We start from the raw sequence: 17,062 nt of genomic DNA on the forward strand, positions 1-17,062 counted from the left end.
TATAGTCCCTTTTCACATTTCCGGGTTTCTCAGTTGCGGAAGTCATCATAGTTGGGAAAACTTAGAGCGCTGTGAATGGGAGAATACAACAAAAAATATATTTTTTTACAATCTTATTTGCTTCAATAATAAAAGAAAACTCCATGATGGTGTTGTAAATACTTTCAGAAAAAGGAAAGAAATTTTGTGAGACTGATGAAGGCAGCCAGAGGGGGGAATAGCATCAAATTTCCTGTCCTGTCCCATAGACGCTTGCACAAGCTGTAATTTGTGTTGTGTAATTTAAAGCAAAGATGATATTCTACATACAGAAATACATATAAATGTTCATACATTCATTTAAAAATCTAAATATTAAAAACAGTCAAGGATCTAAGATGCTGATGACCGTTAAATGTGTCATAACAGGCTTGTAAAAAGGGTCTATAGTTCATGTTTATATCAGGTTCTTTACATGCTTTTTCTGCCTTCCTTCCTTTCTTCTTTCTTTCTTTCTTTCTTCCTTTCTTTCTTTCTTTCTTTCTTTCTTTCTTTCTGTCTGTGTTTCTTACTAGTTAATAACCTTTTTTCCTTTATATCCTTCTTTTATTATTTTTCTTCCTGTTCCTTTCTTTTATTTCTTTATTTATTATTCATGTTATTTATATTCTCTTTGTCCTTCCAGCTTGGTTCTCCTTCTCTCCCTTCCTCACTTTCATATATATGTATATATTTGAGCACTATCACACTCGTAGCAGTGCGATAAGGCTGGAAATTAGTGTCCAACCAGTTATGATGTACAGCCATATTGCACTGCTAAGAGTGTGATATTGCATTTACACAACAGTTCAATGGCATATTTGTGTGTAAAAAAAAATAAAATCAAACATGGAAAGTCTCAAAAATCCTTTTTGAGAACTATTTTCTTCCGCCATTCATTCACATCTGCAGCTGAGGTCAGAACAGCAGAAACCACTGCTACTTCGCAAACATCACTTTAGAGCTTGTATTTGTATGATTGTCTAGTGTAATTTCTAAAGAGATAACAAAACAGGTGATTTTGCTCACAATTTAAGATTATAAGGCTGAACAGCATGAAATGCAATTAGTCTACAGAGATTTCCTTGTATTTCTCTGTTGCAATGGGGAGATCACAATAATTAACCCCAAAAAAGCCAGAGCAAAGCAAACACTACCAGAAACACTACCAGACTATGGTATAAGTACATCAGTTGATAAACACTGAGTTTTTCTCCTCTAAGGGCTTATTGTGCAGTCTCTGTTGCCATCTTGTGGAGGAACGTTAACCGTGTTTGTCTGCTCAGTAGGACGGGCAGATGGATGTCAACACACTGTATCTCCTAAATAATTAATATTCAAAATAGTCACTATTCTTATTAATAAACTGCATAGCTGTAATCTAAACAACTACATTCTCACTTGAAAAAGCCTCAAAATATATATTATGTTATCCAACAGTTGCAATATTTGTTAAACTAATGAGTTTATTCATCTGCTTTCACTCTATGTGGGCGAAGTAATACAGAAGGGATAAAAGGCTGTACGACTGCTGTTATTGCAGAATATCGCATGGCTATCAGCCAATTCGATTCGAGAACCAGACAGAACTGTTACATATACTTATATATATATTTTTTAATTTTATTTATTACTATTTTTTTTTTTAATTTAATTACCTCTCACTTTCATTTCTTTCCTTTCCTCCTTTCACTATCACTGTCACTGTAACTTTCTCTCTCTCTGTCTCTCTCTTTTTTTCCCTCTCTCCAATTGGTCTCCAAGCTCGTTCACCCCCGGCAGCTTGTCTTCTGTCTCCCGGGAGGTGATACTCGGTTTTGATGTATAAATCATCTTCGACTGTTCAGTCTTTAATTAATGACCCCCATCTGTCCTTGCCGGGTGAGTTTGAATATTAAAATGCTGACACACCAAACAAGCACCTCTGCGACTGTCTGACGCAACAAGCCCCAGAGTAAAGCAAGCTATCGGCACGCAGAGAATAGGCAGTCTGACACAGACACCCTCACCTGTTCCGAGGTGCTTCCAACCCATTTACCCAGCCGAGGAAGAGAGATAAAGCACAAAATCCAGCCGTTGGACAGAGCAGGGGCTATAATACCACCGTCCATCAGCGGGCCAGTCCAGTAAGGCTCTGTATGTATGTGTGTGTGTGTTCATAGGCTTTTCAAGTGAGCCCTGCCAGAGTTTCTGAAGCGGTTATGGAGGCATCAAAGACAAGCGCCGCGGTGAGTCACCGGCTGCCTTTTACAATTTATGTACTGGATGTGTGCAAGACAGCATTTCAGGCCATTGATGGGGGGTGCGGGACGTGCAGGTGGACAGGGTCAGGCTGCATCACATATGCATGAACAGACAAACAACACAAAACAAGAGAAGCATAAAGGCTCCGTTCTCGCTTTTGTATGCCAATGCTGTCGATCTTGTTGTTCCCATCGCTCCTGCCTTTCAGTCCGCTCGGGTTTCTTTTTTGTTCCTCTCATGTCATTAATATCAGCTGTTCATCTCAGCGTCTTGTTCATGTCTTTCTCTTCCTTTCTTCCACTGTTGGGGTCATCACTTCATACAGCTGCTCGTGTAGCATGGCGAGCGGCTCTCTTTGAGTTGTCGCTACGATTTCCCTCTTTATCTTTCCAACGTGTGTTGTAGAGAAGCATGTGCTGCTCTTTTTACTAATTACATGGTTTTCCACCTCTTAAAATGTTCTTAAAAATAAAGGTTCCATATGTAGTGAAGTCAGTTAGGTCACACTTTATTTTAAGGTACAATTCTCAGTCTTGATAAACTATGAACTATGACTTTTAGCTCAAAAAACTCCTAATTGGCTGCTTAATAATGGTTATTAATGTAATAATTGGGCTTATGTATCAGGTAAGATTTAAAATCTAGAATAAGATCAGGTAGAATGTGTACTTTTTACATTAAGTATTAATAAACAGTCAATATCTTAATAAAAGGCAGGCAATAAGCCACTAAAATCAACTAAAGTGTTACCATCAGTTCTGAAATTACCAAATTTTCTTTGTATGAAAATAAATTATGTGGAAAGATTCATCATGGAACCACCTTTACCTTTAAAGGACCTTTATTTTTAAGAGTGCGTTATGACATCAGCACCAGTGCAATCCAACACTCTCATAAATCCTGTTTATGTGCTGTAAAAAATCCATTACTGTACGATATTGGACATGCCAGTACCTCATCATTCCTTTTTCATGAGCTAAACAAACGCAAGTAGCTCTGACCTCAAACCTCTTATTAAACTTTAATTGCTACAAACCTGTTTCTGCAAAGTGTACACTAGTGCTCATGAATTAGGACACCGTCCTCCCCCCAGTGTGAAAGTCCCAGCCCAGAGCACACAGTTTCTCGTTAGTGACGATTAGCGCTCATGATGTGGAACTAATTTGCTGTTAGTTGCTTGTTTTGAATCTAATCCGTCTTTGTGGGATCTCTGTGGACTCTGTATCATTTATCCATGCGCACCTACGCTAACATTATCATCCGCTATGTGTTTTTCCTCCGTTCAGGAAAAAGACAGATAGGGAGCTGTGGGAAAGCTGTCCTTAAAAAAAGCAGCTTTAATCCTTTGAAAGCAGATATGTTATGTGATACAGTTTTCAGTTTCGAGAAGCTTGTTTTCAAGCACCGAATAGAGGGTGGATTTAGGCTTATGTTAAATTGCTGGTTTGCTCAAATATGAAAATTTACTTCTTGTTGTTTCAAACATCCAGGCTGTTCTTTTTAGCATCTTAATATAGCATAAAATGTATGTATTGTGAGTAGGTTGTATATTGTTTAGACGCCTGAGGTATGTGCTTACGAAGGCTGCATTTATATAATCAAAACTGAGCAATTTGTGAAAAAATTTTTTTTTTATTTTTAAATATATATAATTAATAATATAATTATTATTATTATCATTATACAATTAATAATATAAATAAAATATAAATTATTGTTGTGATGTACATTTACATTTTAGTAGCTCTTACTTATTTAGGAGCCTAGTCTTCGGTGTCACATGATCCTTCAGAAATCATTTCAATGCACAAAACATTTTGTAATTGCTACTTTTGATCAAATCAATGCATCCCTGCTGCGTAAACATATTAATAAATACATGAATAAACTTGTTGACTGTATAGAGTGTTTTTCTAACAAATATGATAAAAGGAATGGAAAAAGCTTGTCTTTATCAGACCAAAAGAGTGATTCATTCAGTCTAAATGCCACGTCTCTGTCATTCCAACAGCAAACCTTGGAGAATAACTTAACCAATCTGGTGAAGAGGAACAGTGAGCTGGAGAACCAGATGGCCAAACTCATCCAGATTTGTCAACAGGTGGAGGTGAGTCTAGGCAAATTTATCATAATAATCTATAGCGTTCACGTTACCATCGTCATCATAGCACCTCGTTCAGACTTTTAGTCACAAATAGATTGTGCTGTGTTGCACCTTTGTAAGAGTTTCAGGGCTTCTTGAGAGGTGGCTGTTACAAAATTTAAAGGGTCAGTTCACCCAAAACTGAATATGAACTGATGTTTATTTAGTGTCTTTATTCTTTTTACATACAAAATAGGATATTTGGAAGAAAGCTGAAATCCATTTATCATTGAATTCCATAGTGGGAACAACAAATCATATGTAAGTTAATGGTTGCAGGATTATGGCTTGTTTCTGTGTTTAACAGAGGAAAGAAACTCAGAAAGGCTTGAAACAAGTGAAGGATGAGTAAACGCTGACAGACTTTTTTTAGTTTTGTGTGAACTTTCCTTTTAAATATTATTATATATGTGAATCTATGAATGATTCATACTTGAATTAAATGGTTTAGTTGATGTATACAGTATGTGATCGATGCAGTTACTGAATATGATTCTTTAACTGTATGAATGTTGCAGGCATGTGATTACGTTTCTGCTTTATGTGCCGATGAAAGTTTTAATTAACTGTTCAGAAGTCAGCTGGATTAGCAGCTTTTGTGTGGCATGTGTTAACTTTGGTTCTGTAATTATGTGAATTTTCTTTCATTTCTGCCAAGGTAAAGGCTAGAAGAACACCTAAGAGCATATTGAAGTGAATGTAGATAGGTAGATGCTTGTCTTGTGGAAAAAGAGACTAGTACTTTACATTTATTCATTCGGTGAAATGACCTCATGGTCAGTATTAGAGAAAGAAAAAACCTTGAGCAGGCCTAGTCATAAACATTTCACTTAAATACATTTTGATAGAGGTCCGGATCTGCATTGTATATGCAAAAATGTGTTTAAAACTTGTTATGTATTTGTTTCTTATTGTTTCTTTTTTAAAGTTGTTAGTTATTAATCTGAATGATTGATTGATGAGTTAATCATAACATGCAGATGCAGGAAACAAATGTAAATATTTTGGGCTTTCTGAAATCTGGAATATAGTTGGCCTAATCTTCAACTGTCGTCTGCTGAAAATAACAATTAATATAACAAAAATGCAGACCTTATATCAGAGATGGCCAAATTGTCCCATTGTAACTTTTGATTTGGCCCACCATCCCATCTGAGAGGAGAGTGAGACTGATGGAAAGGGTTTGGGTGAAATACAGAGATCATTTCTAATCTGACGTAACATTTTTAGCTAAACAAAGCAAACTGAAATTAAATGTTTAAATTAAATGTAAATGAATCTGCTTTTTTTTTTAAATGGTAACACTGTCACACATAGAGGACTATGCAGAAGACATCGGCTAGCAAATCAAGGCAAAAACTAGTGTAATTCTGTTAGAAATTAGATCGTTTTGGTTTTACTGTAATAGGTTTATTCATTCATTTATTAATTTTCTTTTCAGCTTAGTCCCATTATTAATATGGGGTTGCCACATCGGAATGAACCGCCAACTTATCCAGCATATGTTTTACGCTGCGGATTCCCTTCCAGCTGCAACCCATCTCTGGGGAAAAAAAAGTTTATTTTTAATGTTAAAATAATACTGTATTAGTTTATATAAAGCAATGTTTTCTAGTCATTTTTTTATCATTAAATAAATTAGGAAATTACTTGTGGCAACTTTACCTCTGGCCCACTAGCCTCAATCAAGTTTGGTTTTTGGCCCTTCATAAGAAAAAGTTTGGGCACCCCTGATTAAAACATATGAGATGTATGATTACATAAGATTAAGATTCGCTGAACGTGGAATTTTTTCAATCCTCAGTAAGACAAATAGTCTATACATAGAGAAAGTTCAGCTGTGAAGTTTCAGTGAGGTCAGTCTTAATAGAGTGTCAGCTTTAAAAATCTGTGGAATGTGCTAGCATGCAGTCAGTTGAAGGGCTGTTATTATATCACATACTTTTTACATTGAACACTGTGAATGTTTAAATGGTGTGCTTGGCAGAATGAAAACGTCATTGTATGAGTTATTTGAGTGACGTGTGCTTGCTCAGTGTTGTTGGCCAGATTCTATAGTTAATTTTTAGAGAAATAAAGCAATCCCTGCTGAAGATAATGTCAGTGATTAAGAGGCATTATAAATGTGGAGTTTTAGGGTGCATAAATGAACACTGTAGTTTAAACTACCTACTTCTCAGACACTTCTTTTGACACTCCTTCAGTTTTTGAGTCTGCTGCTATGGTGACACTCAGGTGTTAACAGCTCTACCCTCTTTTGAAAAATTTAAAGCAACATTTATTTAAAAAATTTAAAGCTTCAGTCACCAAAATGTCACAATTTTGGATCTAAGGCTAAAAGGCACAGTTTCAGAGCTAAATTGGTCTTTTTTTTTTCTTTTTGCTGAAACTTCACATATACTCTCAACGGACCTCAAAGACATATTTTATATCTTTTAAAACAAGGCATAATAGGTCCCCTTTTAATTTATCACAAAACGTAACATTTAACACAAAAATATTGAGCTCTTTTTAGTTGTTTTTAGCAAATATTTCTGAGCACCATATCAAAACTATTTCAGAAGGGAAATATGACTTTTAAGACTTCGAAAATAATGACACTGGAAATGTAGCTTTGATCAACAAACACATCAACATATATTCAAATACACTTAAAATTTAAAAATCTTACTGTTTTACTATATTATTTAAGATAAAGGGAGTAGTATTTAGTAATTACATTAAATTTAACACTTAAGCTTCTTTTCTTTTTTTCTTTTTTTTTTTGCTTAGTACAGTGTCAAAGACTGTTTATTAATTTATTTGTTACTTAAAACTTACAGGGGTTAGACAATACAGCTAAAACACCTGGTTTAAAACCACAATAATTCATTATTATGGTGTAGGACCTCCTTTTGTGACCAATACAGCATCAGTTCGTCTTGGGATTGACAGATACCAGTCATGCACTGTGGCCAGAGAGATTCTGAACCATTCTTCTTGTAGAATGGTAACCAGGTCACTACGTGATGCTGGTGAAGAAAAACATTTCCAGACTCGCTCCTCCACAACAAGTGGTTCAATAATATTTATTTCAGGTGACTGTGCAGACTATGGGAGATGTTCAACTTCACTTTCATGTTCATCAAACCACTCTGTCACCAGTCTTGCTGTGTGGTGCATTATCTCCCTGATAAGCGACACTACCTTCAGGATACAATGTTTGAAGCATTGGGTGCTCATGGTCCTCCAGAATGATTTGGTGGTTATTAACAGTGGTGCATGCATCTAGCACAAGTATTGGGTAAGCCATGATATAGCAGTCCAAACCATCACTGATCCACCCCATGCTTCACTCTGTGCATGCAACAGATGTGTTGGTATGCTTCTTTGTGGCTTCTCCAAACCAAAACCCTCATGTATATGGGAAAGATAGAAACTGAAACAATGGTCAATTTATTGTTGGTGGTCTCCATTTATTGTCTATATACATATATATATATATATATATATATAGTGTTTATTTGTTAATGTTTATGATGTGTATAGCTGTTTGTATGTTTGCATGATTTACGAACCCCAAAAATTGACAAAAGATGTACTGTTGCATTACAATCAAAATCAGAAAGGTTAAGGTCTTGTGTATAGGGCTGACATTATATATGAACATAGTTAACCTGCAGTTACAGTACATACAGTAGTGATATCTAAATATATAAATGACTTTGATATTACCATTTGTTAGCAATGTAGTGTATTTATTCTTGCACATTATCAACTACCCTTTTGAAAGTGAATTAGTGCGTTTCAGCTTTAAATCAGGGCTTATTAAAGCCAAGACAAAGAAGACACCAGGGATATATTTAGCCCTTGATGTCACCTTGAACATCAGCAGAGCATTTTTCTTTTTTTTTTCTGCGAATATGTCTGAAGATCAGCACTAAGACATCAGGCACAAGGGAAATTCAAATGTGAGCATCCTTTTTAATGACTCTGTCAGGATGGTTGTCCTTGCTGTTTGAGAAAAGAAAGCTGGTGACAAGGCATTGTTACTTCATTAGCTGAATCAGTCTTGTTCAACCCGTAAGGGACTGCATGCGTAGCACGTCTCTAACCTCAGCTGAACCTCAAGCATAAAAAACCCTGCACATTCCTGTTTGAGCACACAGAAATGAAGCTCATACTACAGCTGAGTGTGGAAGAGGGCATACATTTTAAAGCATTTAAAAACAGCTTTCTGCAGTAAATCCACAGTTACATAGATTATATAGAGCTGAACCTCTCAAGGTTAATAAAGTGGTTAAAGCAGTCCATAAAATACAATAATTCACTGTGTGCTGTGTGCTTTTCTCTTTTAATATTTAAACCCAAGTCTTTATTAAACAGCTTGACAATCATCAGAACAGAAGAACGTCTCTTTTAGGCCAAGTCTCCTGTGTCATGTTTATTTGAAAAGCATAGTCAATTATTGAGGATCAAATGAGGTGTAATAATGGAAATTAAGGCAGATTTTAAGGACACTGCAAATGTCCTGGAGGATAAATTGTAAAGGTCCGGCTCTTCCCTCATCGTTTAGCTTTAGTCTTCTACTGCATATAAATAATGTTTGGCATAAAAATAGTTCGAGTTTTCAAAAAGCCTATTAAATTATGCAGTTTTGTTTTTCATAATTGTAGGCATGATGCAGGATGCTTATTTGCTTAAAAAGCATAATAGGTTCATTACAATTGAATTCAACTCTGTTGACAAAATGAAAGTTTAAGTGAAAATAAGCATTTTAACTGCTTTACATCTGAAATTATGGTCCTGAATATTTTCTGTTTGTGGTTATTCATATAACTGATTTAATAAATATAAAAATCTGATTAGAAGTTTACTAAAGTTTAAATACTGAAGGATGGTGGGGAAAAACAGCCCTTGACTTCTTTAGTATTTTATCTTCCTACATGCAAAATTGACTTTTTGAGTTGAAACATTGCAATTCTCATGATTTTTTTTGGACTTAATTATTTTATGTTTAATACACTTTCAATTGTAAAAATGGTTAACTTGTTCCAATCGTTCATGGACAACATAAAGGAATTGTGTGGAATCCAACATTTTTTAGTGTACACTCAATAAAATTATTTTGCTTCTTGTTCAAACTATTTTTTAAATAAGTGGAAACAACTCAATTCTTGAGAGTTTTGGGTTGAAACTTAACCTTAGTTTTCTTGATTGATTTGTGTTGGGACAACATGAATGAATTGTGTGGAACCCTGCATTTTTTACTGTGTACCATGTCAGTGAATATCATATTCTTCAGCGTGTTTTGTATTGGCTTCAAAATAAGAAAGAAATTGCTAAAAGTTTAGAATCACTTGAGCCTGAGTAAACTGTGAGGACAAATACATTTTTTGTGTAAACTATTGTTTTAAATGTAAGGATACAGGATTTAGATTTATGTTGCTGATTCTGATTACTGGCAATGCTGATTGATATTGGTATTAGGGGCCAAGCACCGAACGTGGGAGTCAGGGAGCGGCAGCCCTATGAACGTTTGCGGCATTTGCACAAACTTTGGTATACTGGTAGAGGACAATCTGATCTTCAACCAAAGCAAATTTAAACTTTCTAACTCAGACTCTCTAGTGCCATCATTAGTTCAAACTTTCTCTTATGTTTATCTGTATAACTTTTGAATCGAATGGACTGACTTTCTTTCCACCATCTTGAATTAGTTTAAAAAATTATTGTTTTGAACTCTCCATAGATCGATAGCTCAATTTCAACCAAATTCGGTTCAGACCATGCTGCCAAAAAGTTTTGGAATTTTCCAGTTGCTCGTTTGCTTCTTGCCATGTTTTTTTATGATGTAGCCGCTGGGCTGCTTGGCCCCCACAATTGCTGCTTGCAGCTATATTTATTATTAGTTTGGTTATTATTTTAGTTATTTTGCTTTGCTAAAGACCAATCAGTGCATTTGAATAATATGAATAAAGGGCAAAGTATGACTTCTTCTTGCCCAGACCTCACTTTTGGCCCCAACTGTAGCAGAATTTGACCCATTAAGATGTCGGCCTAAGAGTGCATCATCTGGAACGCATCACTTCCTATTTTAAGGGTCACATTAGCCAACATCTGAAGAACATCTCAAAGCAGATTCACACAATTCGTTGAGAAACATCTGCTTGAATATCAGTCTAACATTAACAGTGAATAAACGCAATGCACTGCAGATGCAAACTCTATACAAATGACGTCTTCCAGATCAAACAGAGCTTTCAGCGTTGGTGTTAGTATCAGAGATGTTCTGCAGAGATGTTTACAGCAGTGTCTGTGAGTGTTATATGAAATACACTGTCTATGGAAAACCTTTCTATGGATTCCATTAGATGAAAGTGACAGTGAACAGTGAGGGAAAAGTCCTAAGAGAGTCTCTGTGTATAAATAACTTATGAGCTATCCTGTCAGGGGACCGAAGGTGTCAGGGGATCTTTGCACTTTCAGTTGGGAATTTCCATTTCGGCCTGGACTCCCTTATTTGGCATTTCAGGTGCCCTCTTTGGACCGCTATGCGTTATTAGCCCTGCGGTGCAAAGGGCCGCTTTGTTTTGTTGCTGTTCCACCGAATGGACATGTGTGCGGCAGTGTGGTAGGAGCCTCCATGCTGCGATGCATATGCCTCATCCTCATCCATTTTTAACAGGGCCACTTGGACTCTCAGGCGACGAGCAGGCCCCATAGGAGCGTCTTGTACAGCCGTTGCACTTAGAGCTCTCAGACCTGCCCCATCTGTCAGCATATGGGAAAGATACACAGTAATCAGTGCTGCCACAAATACAGACCTCTGCTCTGTGGCATCTGTTCAACAGCACTTAAATTGTTTATGCACCCAAAAGCGAACCTCTGGAGCTCATTAAGGACCTTTATATAGTGGCCAGTGTCTTTGCCGCCCTGTGGATTAGCAGATTGAAGATGTGGTAATATGAAGAAATAAAGGTCAGGAACTGATGAGCCTCATCAATAAACGCAGTCTTGGCGCAGTCATTATATGCAGCGCACGCTATCATCTGGGCTTAATCTGAAAATAACTTGCTGAGATATGGGTGGTAGTTTTTTGCAGTTTAATGTGCACAAAATATTTGTTTTGATTCCCACAAGCTGTGCTAGTGGAAACAGTACAAAACATGAGAAGTTTTACTCATGGATTGTTTTAGATATTTTTGTTGCAGCTATTGTTTAGCACTATCAATTTATATGGCAAAAAAGAAATATTCTAAGCAATTTTGTTTTTACTTTTAAAATGTATATAATAATAATAATAATATTCATTAATTTTTTAATTTTTTAGTCCCTTTATTAATCTGGGGTTGCCACAGCGGAATAAACTGCCAACTTATCCAGCATATGTTTTACTCAGTGGATGGCCTTCCAGTTGCAACCCAATTCTGAGAAACATCCATACAGACTCACACTACACTACGTACAATTTAGCTTAGCCAATTCACCTGTACCAAATGTCTTTAAACTATGGGGGAAACCGGAGCACCCGGAGGAAACCCACACAAATGAAGGAAGAACATGCAAACTCCACATAGAACCGCCAACTGACCCATCCGAGGCTCGAACCAGCGACCTTCTTGCTGTGAGGCAACAGCATTACCTACTGTGTCGCCTAGGAATAATAATAGTAATAAATAAATAATAATAATGTACAAAGCATTTTTGACCCAGGACCACAAATCAAGTACGCTCAAAAAAAACTTATTGGATGAACTCAATTTAATTGTGGCCAGGATTTACATCCAATAAATTTGTTTAGCACCAACTAAAAAGACTATTTACACAATTAAATGCAATTGAAATACATTTATATTTTTATTTAACCTAAACTCAAAAGTCTGATAATATCATGTTTGTCTAATATATGTTATACTGTACATTTCGAAATCTCTCAGTTTTATTTCTATTATTCTAAATAAACTAAAAGAGTCATTTTTAAGCATAGAGCATATTTCATGAGTTACATATACAGTTGATTGAGACTGACCTCAGAACTAATTTTAGGAGAGTTATTGGTCACTGAGCAAAGCAACAAACTGCATTTTTGCTAATTAAGCTGCCAACACCCAAAGCATGGGTGCTTCTGCAAGGTGGTAATCTCAAAACTCAAAGCATTACAGAAACACTTCTAAATCTTTAAACTAAAGTGAAGATTAAACTCTATCAAGTTTTTTAAAAATAAATTTAAACACCTAAGATTTACTTTTTATCAAATCCCTTAATCAGGTAGTTGGACAAACACAATTCCTTTGTGTTGACCCAACACAAAGTACTCAAGTTAACTTAATCGTTTACAAATTTAAGTGGACTGAACATAAAACAAAGAAATTGGCCAAAGAAATTATAAGAATTGTGTTGTTTCAGCTCATTCAGCTCAATTTTTGAATGTGTCAATTTAAAAAAATAAAAATTTATTAAAATATACATTACATGAAAGATGAATAAATATGTGGAAGGTGAATAATTAATTTGTAACCCACGACCCCAAAGTTGTCATTTAAAATAAAAAACAAAATGTAATTACACATTACATGAAAGGTGTATGAATCTTTAGGAGAACACAATATTTGGCCGAGATATTATTTGAAAATCTGGAATCTGATGGTTCAACAAAAATATAAATACTGAGAGAATCACCTTTAAAGTTGTTCAAATTAAATTATTGCTTAGCAATAAATATTACTTATCAAATATATATATATATATATATATATATATATATATATATATATATATATATATATATATATATATATATATATATATATATATATATATATATATCTGCTTACTAAATATCATATTTTCTTTTAAATATATGTCTATTCTTCAGTGTAGAACTGTCTGTCTTACCATCTTTCATGTTATTTATGAAAATTCAATTATTATAACTTAAAATATATATTCATTCTTTTTTTCTGCATTTCAACCACTGGATTTTTTGGAAATGCAAGTCTGCCTATAGTACACACTACAGTAAGCACAGGCCTACAGTGCACAGCATTGCATTAACTTGCAAAATATTTTCCAAGGGGCAAACTAGGGAACCTAAAAGGTACATTTACATTACTATTACATGTATGCATTGTAAATGTAGTGCTGACTACCCTTGCTCCATGGGGAATATTTTAAAGCCAAACATCTTTCCACTTCAAAAAATAACACAGTTTTTTATTAACCACACTGTAAAAAAGCAGGGTTACACACAATTAATTCATGTTGTTCCAACACAAATGCAATAAGTTCACGTACAGTAACTACTTTAAGTCGAATGGACATAAAACAATTAAGCTTCACAAGCAAATCTCTAGAATAGTGTTGTTTCAGTTCATTTAAGTAGTTTAAACAAGCAGCAAAACTCTTTTATTTTGTGTGCAGCATTAACCACATTATTGCATTTTAAATGAAGAAAACATGTTAAATATGACAATAAGTACCCGTGGAGAAGTGCAAACTAAATTGCCCATTCAGTTTTTACTACCAGTGCCCCAATCCACAATGATGCAGGATTGTTAAGGGCTGTAAGTCTTTCTTGAGTGTCCAATAAACATTAATCCAGTCCAGGACAGTCTAAATGCGTAGACAAAGCGTCTGTGTGCAGCGCCATACTTTAAAGATGTCAACATGAATCTGCCAAGGTGTCAGGCGACTTAACCTTCAGGCTCTTAGCTGACTTACGGCGGACTAGTAGGGTACAGACGCCATAGTGAAGTAGAGTCACACATCACATCCCTGCCAGCCTCAGAAGAGCCTTTTATAGGCACCAAAAAAAAAGCTACAGGAATGTTTTTAATCCCCGGTGGAAGAGCAATGTGTTAAGAGGTGTGATAAGGAACATATAGTATCAGCAAAAGGAGATATCCATCACTGCACTTGCCCGCTGAATAGAGAGAAGTTGGTTTGCTTCAGACTAAACGTATATGTGTCCACTGGCCCATTTTTTTAAAATCTTTTCTTTATGGCTGTTGAGCAATATAGGTTTGCGCTGTAAATTTTGGGAATGACAGCAAATGATCAAAAACAGAGAAATATTTTTACTCTGTGCAAAATGCTTGACTTTATTTGTAGATAAACAGACTGGGGTGATAAAAGTGTACACTATATTGGGCATTTTTAGGTGAAGTTAGTGTGTTACAAGGCTTTACACACTGTGCTAAACCTTGGGTTAAATGTCAAAATATCAAATGTTGACAAATTACAGATCAATTGGACTAAAGAGACCTCAGTTTTACTCCGTTTTACTCTTAACTGTGTCAAGTCTATCCATTTATAAAGCACATTTAAAGACTAGTGTGTACCAAAGTGCTGCACAAGACCAATAATAAGAAGGAGGAGTTTAAAAAAGAAAAGAAACAACACATAACTGGTCTCACGGTTTGGTTATAATTATCATGTCATCAATTCGGTTCAATATCTTGGTGCATCTTTGTGCATTGACGAAACTTTCTATACAAACTTTTTTTTTTTCTTCACAGCACAATAATTCTTATATTAAAATATTTGTTTATACAGTAAATATTTTAATATAAGAATTATTGTGCTGTGAAGAAAAAAAAAAGTTTGTATAGAAAGTTTCACAGAAGACAAAATCAGCATTTATAGTAAAGAAACTAATGTAAATATTATTTTGCTTGCTATTTGAGTGTTGTCGAGCGTGTTCTTACATCCCTATGAGTGGTCATTGTGTTCACGCGCTCAACAGAAAGGGCAGTGATTGGCTCTAAAACTGTCAGCCCTGTTTACAGATGGGTGATGCGGACACTGAAGAACGTGCGGTAACAGTCTGAATGTGCATAATAAAGCACGCATTGTGCAGCTATCACAGCTGATCTGTAATAGACGCCGTGAAGAAAAATGGCTTTACAGACACACTCGTCTCAGGACCCACAAGTATCACTTTAATAGCAGTAGAGGAGAGGAAATGTTACCTTACCAACATGCCAGCTGTTCAAAGTGAAAGACAGAGAGAGTGCTTTCATTTTCTCCCTAGCAGTGAAATAGTGTCTCCTGGTTCTGCTCTACTCCTATGTCAGTGAAAGATTGTCCAGCAAACTCACATTCAGTGAATTGTTAAAGTGATTTGCTTTTTAAGTAGTTGGAGCAATTTAATTACTCTCCCTCACTTGCCAATTTTTACACCCCTAATGATTAATAAAGGTGATACACTTTACAGTATTAATATACAAATTAACCAAATGCCAAGAAATACAAATGGTCAAGGGTCAGCGACTTATGTGGATCTTCTCTTACTAAAACAAAAAATATTGGATTGCTGTGTTTAATCACACTTGGACTTGGTAGTTGGACTTTCCCTTTTACCTGTGAACTCTTGTTTGTCTTTATTTTGAATATAAATGAATGAATACTTTATAAAGTTTTGTGTCAGCATTACATTTAGGTTTCTCATTTCCCAACATAGGACTCAGCAGTTTTGATGCCTATTTCTTTCACAGACAAAAACACACACAGCATTTAAAAAAGGTATGGGAAAAGTTTAATATTATATACAGAAAATGTCATTTATGTTGCAGTTCTGAAACTGAAGAATTGAATTGAATTGATTTGAATTTTATTTGACAGATTTTAGACAAGCTGTACAAAAATACAAGTATCCCATACATTTTGAAATAAAAATTGCGGTCCTCGCTGTTAAATAAAACACTGTATGGCTTCAAAATACCAAACAGTACCTCCACATTTTAAAACAAGAACAAAATAATTCACAAATACATTCCTTCATTCAATTATTTTTCTTTTCGGCTTAGTCCCTCTATCAATCAGGGATCACCACAGCGAAATGAACCGTCAACTCATCCAGCATATGTTTTATGCAGTTAATGACCTTCCAGCCACAACCCTATTTACAATCAAGTAACATATAAAATAAAACCTCCTCATCCACCATGAATACTAATTATCCTCATCAAACAACCATCTTTTGATAGCTTTTTTAAACCTTAAATCTTTTATTTCCTAGATCGATTTTGGTCATTTGTTCCACATGATTGCACTTGTATATAAAAACTTATTTTTCCCCACTAGACTTCTAAATTTAAATAAACAAATATTCAAATCCCAACCCCTAGTACTGTATGCGTGCTGTTGCCTCACCATTTGAAATTAGTTCACCAAATAACTTGGAACCACATTATTAAAAATTTTACGTACCATTCCCAGTTTAAAAAAACAAACTCTATTACCAGCAGTTAACATACCTAATTCTTTAAAAAACTCTTTGTGCAAATGTGCTCTTGGATGAAATTTTTTTAATTACTCGTCCTAATTTATTTTGTGCCTTTTACAATTTTTCCTTCATATTCTGTGAGCAGCCAAAAATAGGTAGCATAATCAAAATGGGGTTGAATTAAAGCTCCTGCCTATAATTTTTAAGAATGAACATCCAACAGATCAGCTTGCCTTGCTAAGAACCTAATTTTTCCACATTTATTCTTAAAAACCTTCAAGAAACCTGCTGCAAAGAACTTTAATAAAGAAAAAAGAAAGTGCGCAATTGTGCAGGGGTTCTCAATCTTATTCACTTCGGGGCTCACTCCCTTCTCTGATAAACTTTTGAAGGCCTGTCTGACATTTTCTCTAAAATGTTTGTATGAAATGCTCATTTAAACCTTTGTT

At 35.2% G+C, this 17,062-nt stretch overlaps 1 protein-coding gene across 13 annotated transcripts in view; it reads left to right on the plus strand.

The window, feature by feature from the left end:
• Positions 1-17,062, plus strand: part of mid2 (midline 2) — a 269,448-nt gene that overhangs the window by 201,466 nt on the left and 50,920 nt on the right. For 8 of the 13 annotated variants that reach the window (XR_015507552.1, XR_015507551.1, XR_015507553.1 and 5 more), the window contains exon 3: positions 4,274-4,369. Coding sequence is in view for 8 of the 13 variants with exons in the window: in XM_087281619.1 (XP_087137745.1) it covers positions 4,274-4,369 (96 nt within the window). In the remaining 5 variants the exon portion in view is untranslated. Of the gene's footprint in view, positions 1-2,180; positions 2,247-4,273; positions 4,370-17,062 lie in introns of all 13 variants that reach the window. The other 5 variants (XR_015507549.1, XM_087281616.1, XM_087281618.1 and 2 more) reach the window with 1 other exon arrangement.

The sequence above is a fragment of the Danio rerio genome, chromosome 14 (assembly GCF_052040795.2).
Source record: "Danio rerio strain M-AB ecotype USA chromosome 14, GRCz13ab, whole genome shotgun sequence".
Taxonomy (NCBI): Eukaryota; Metazoa; Chordata; class Actinopteri; order Cypriniformes; family Danionidae; genus Danio; species Danio rerio.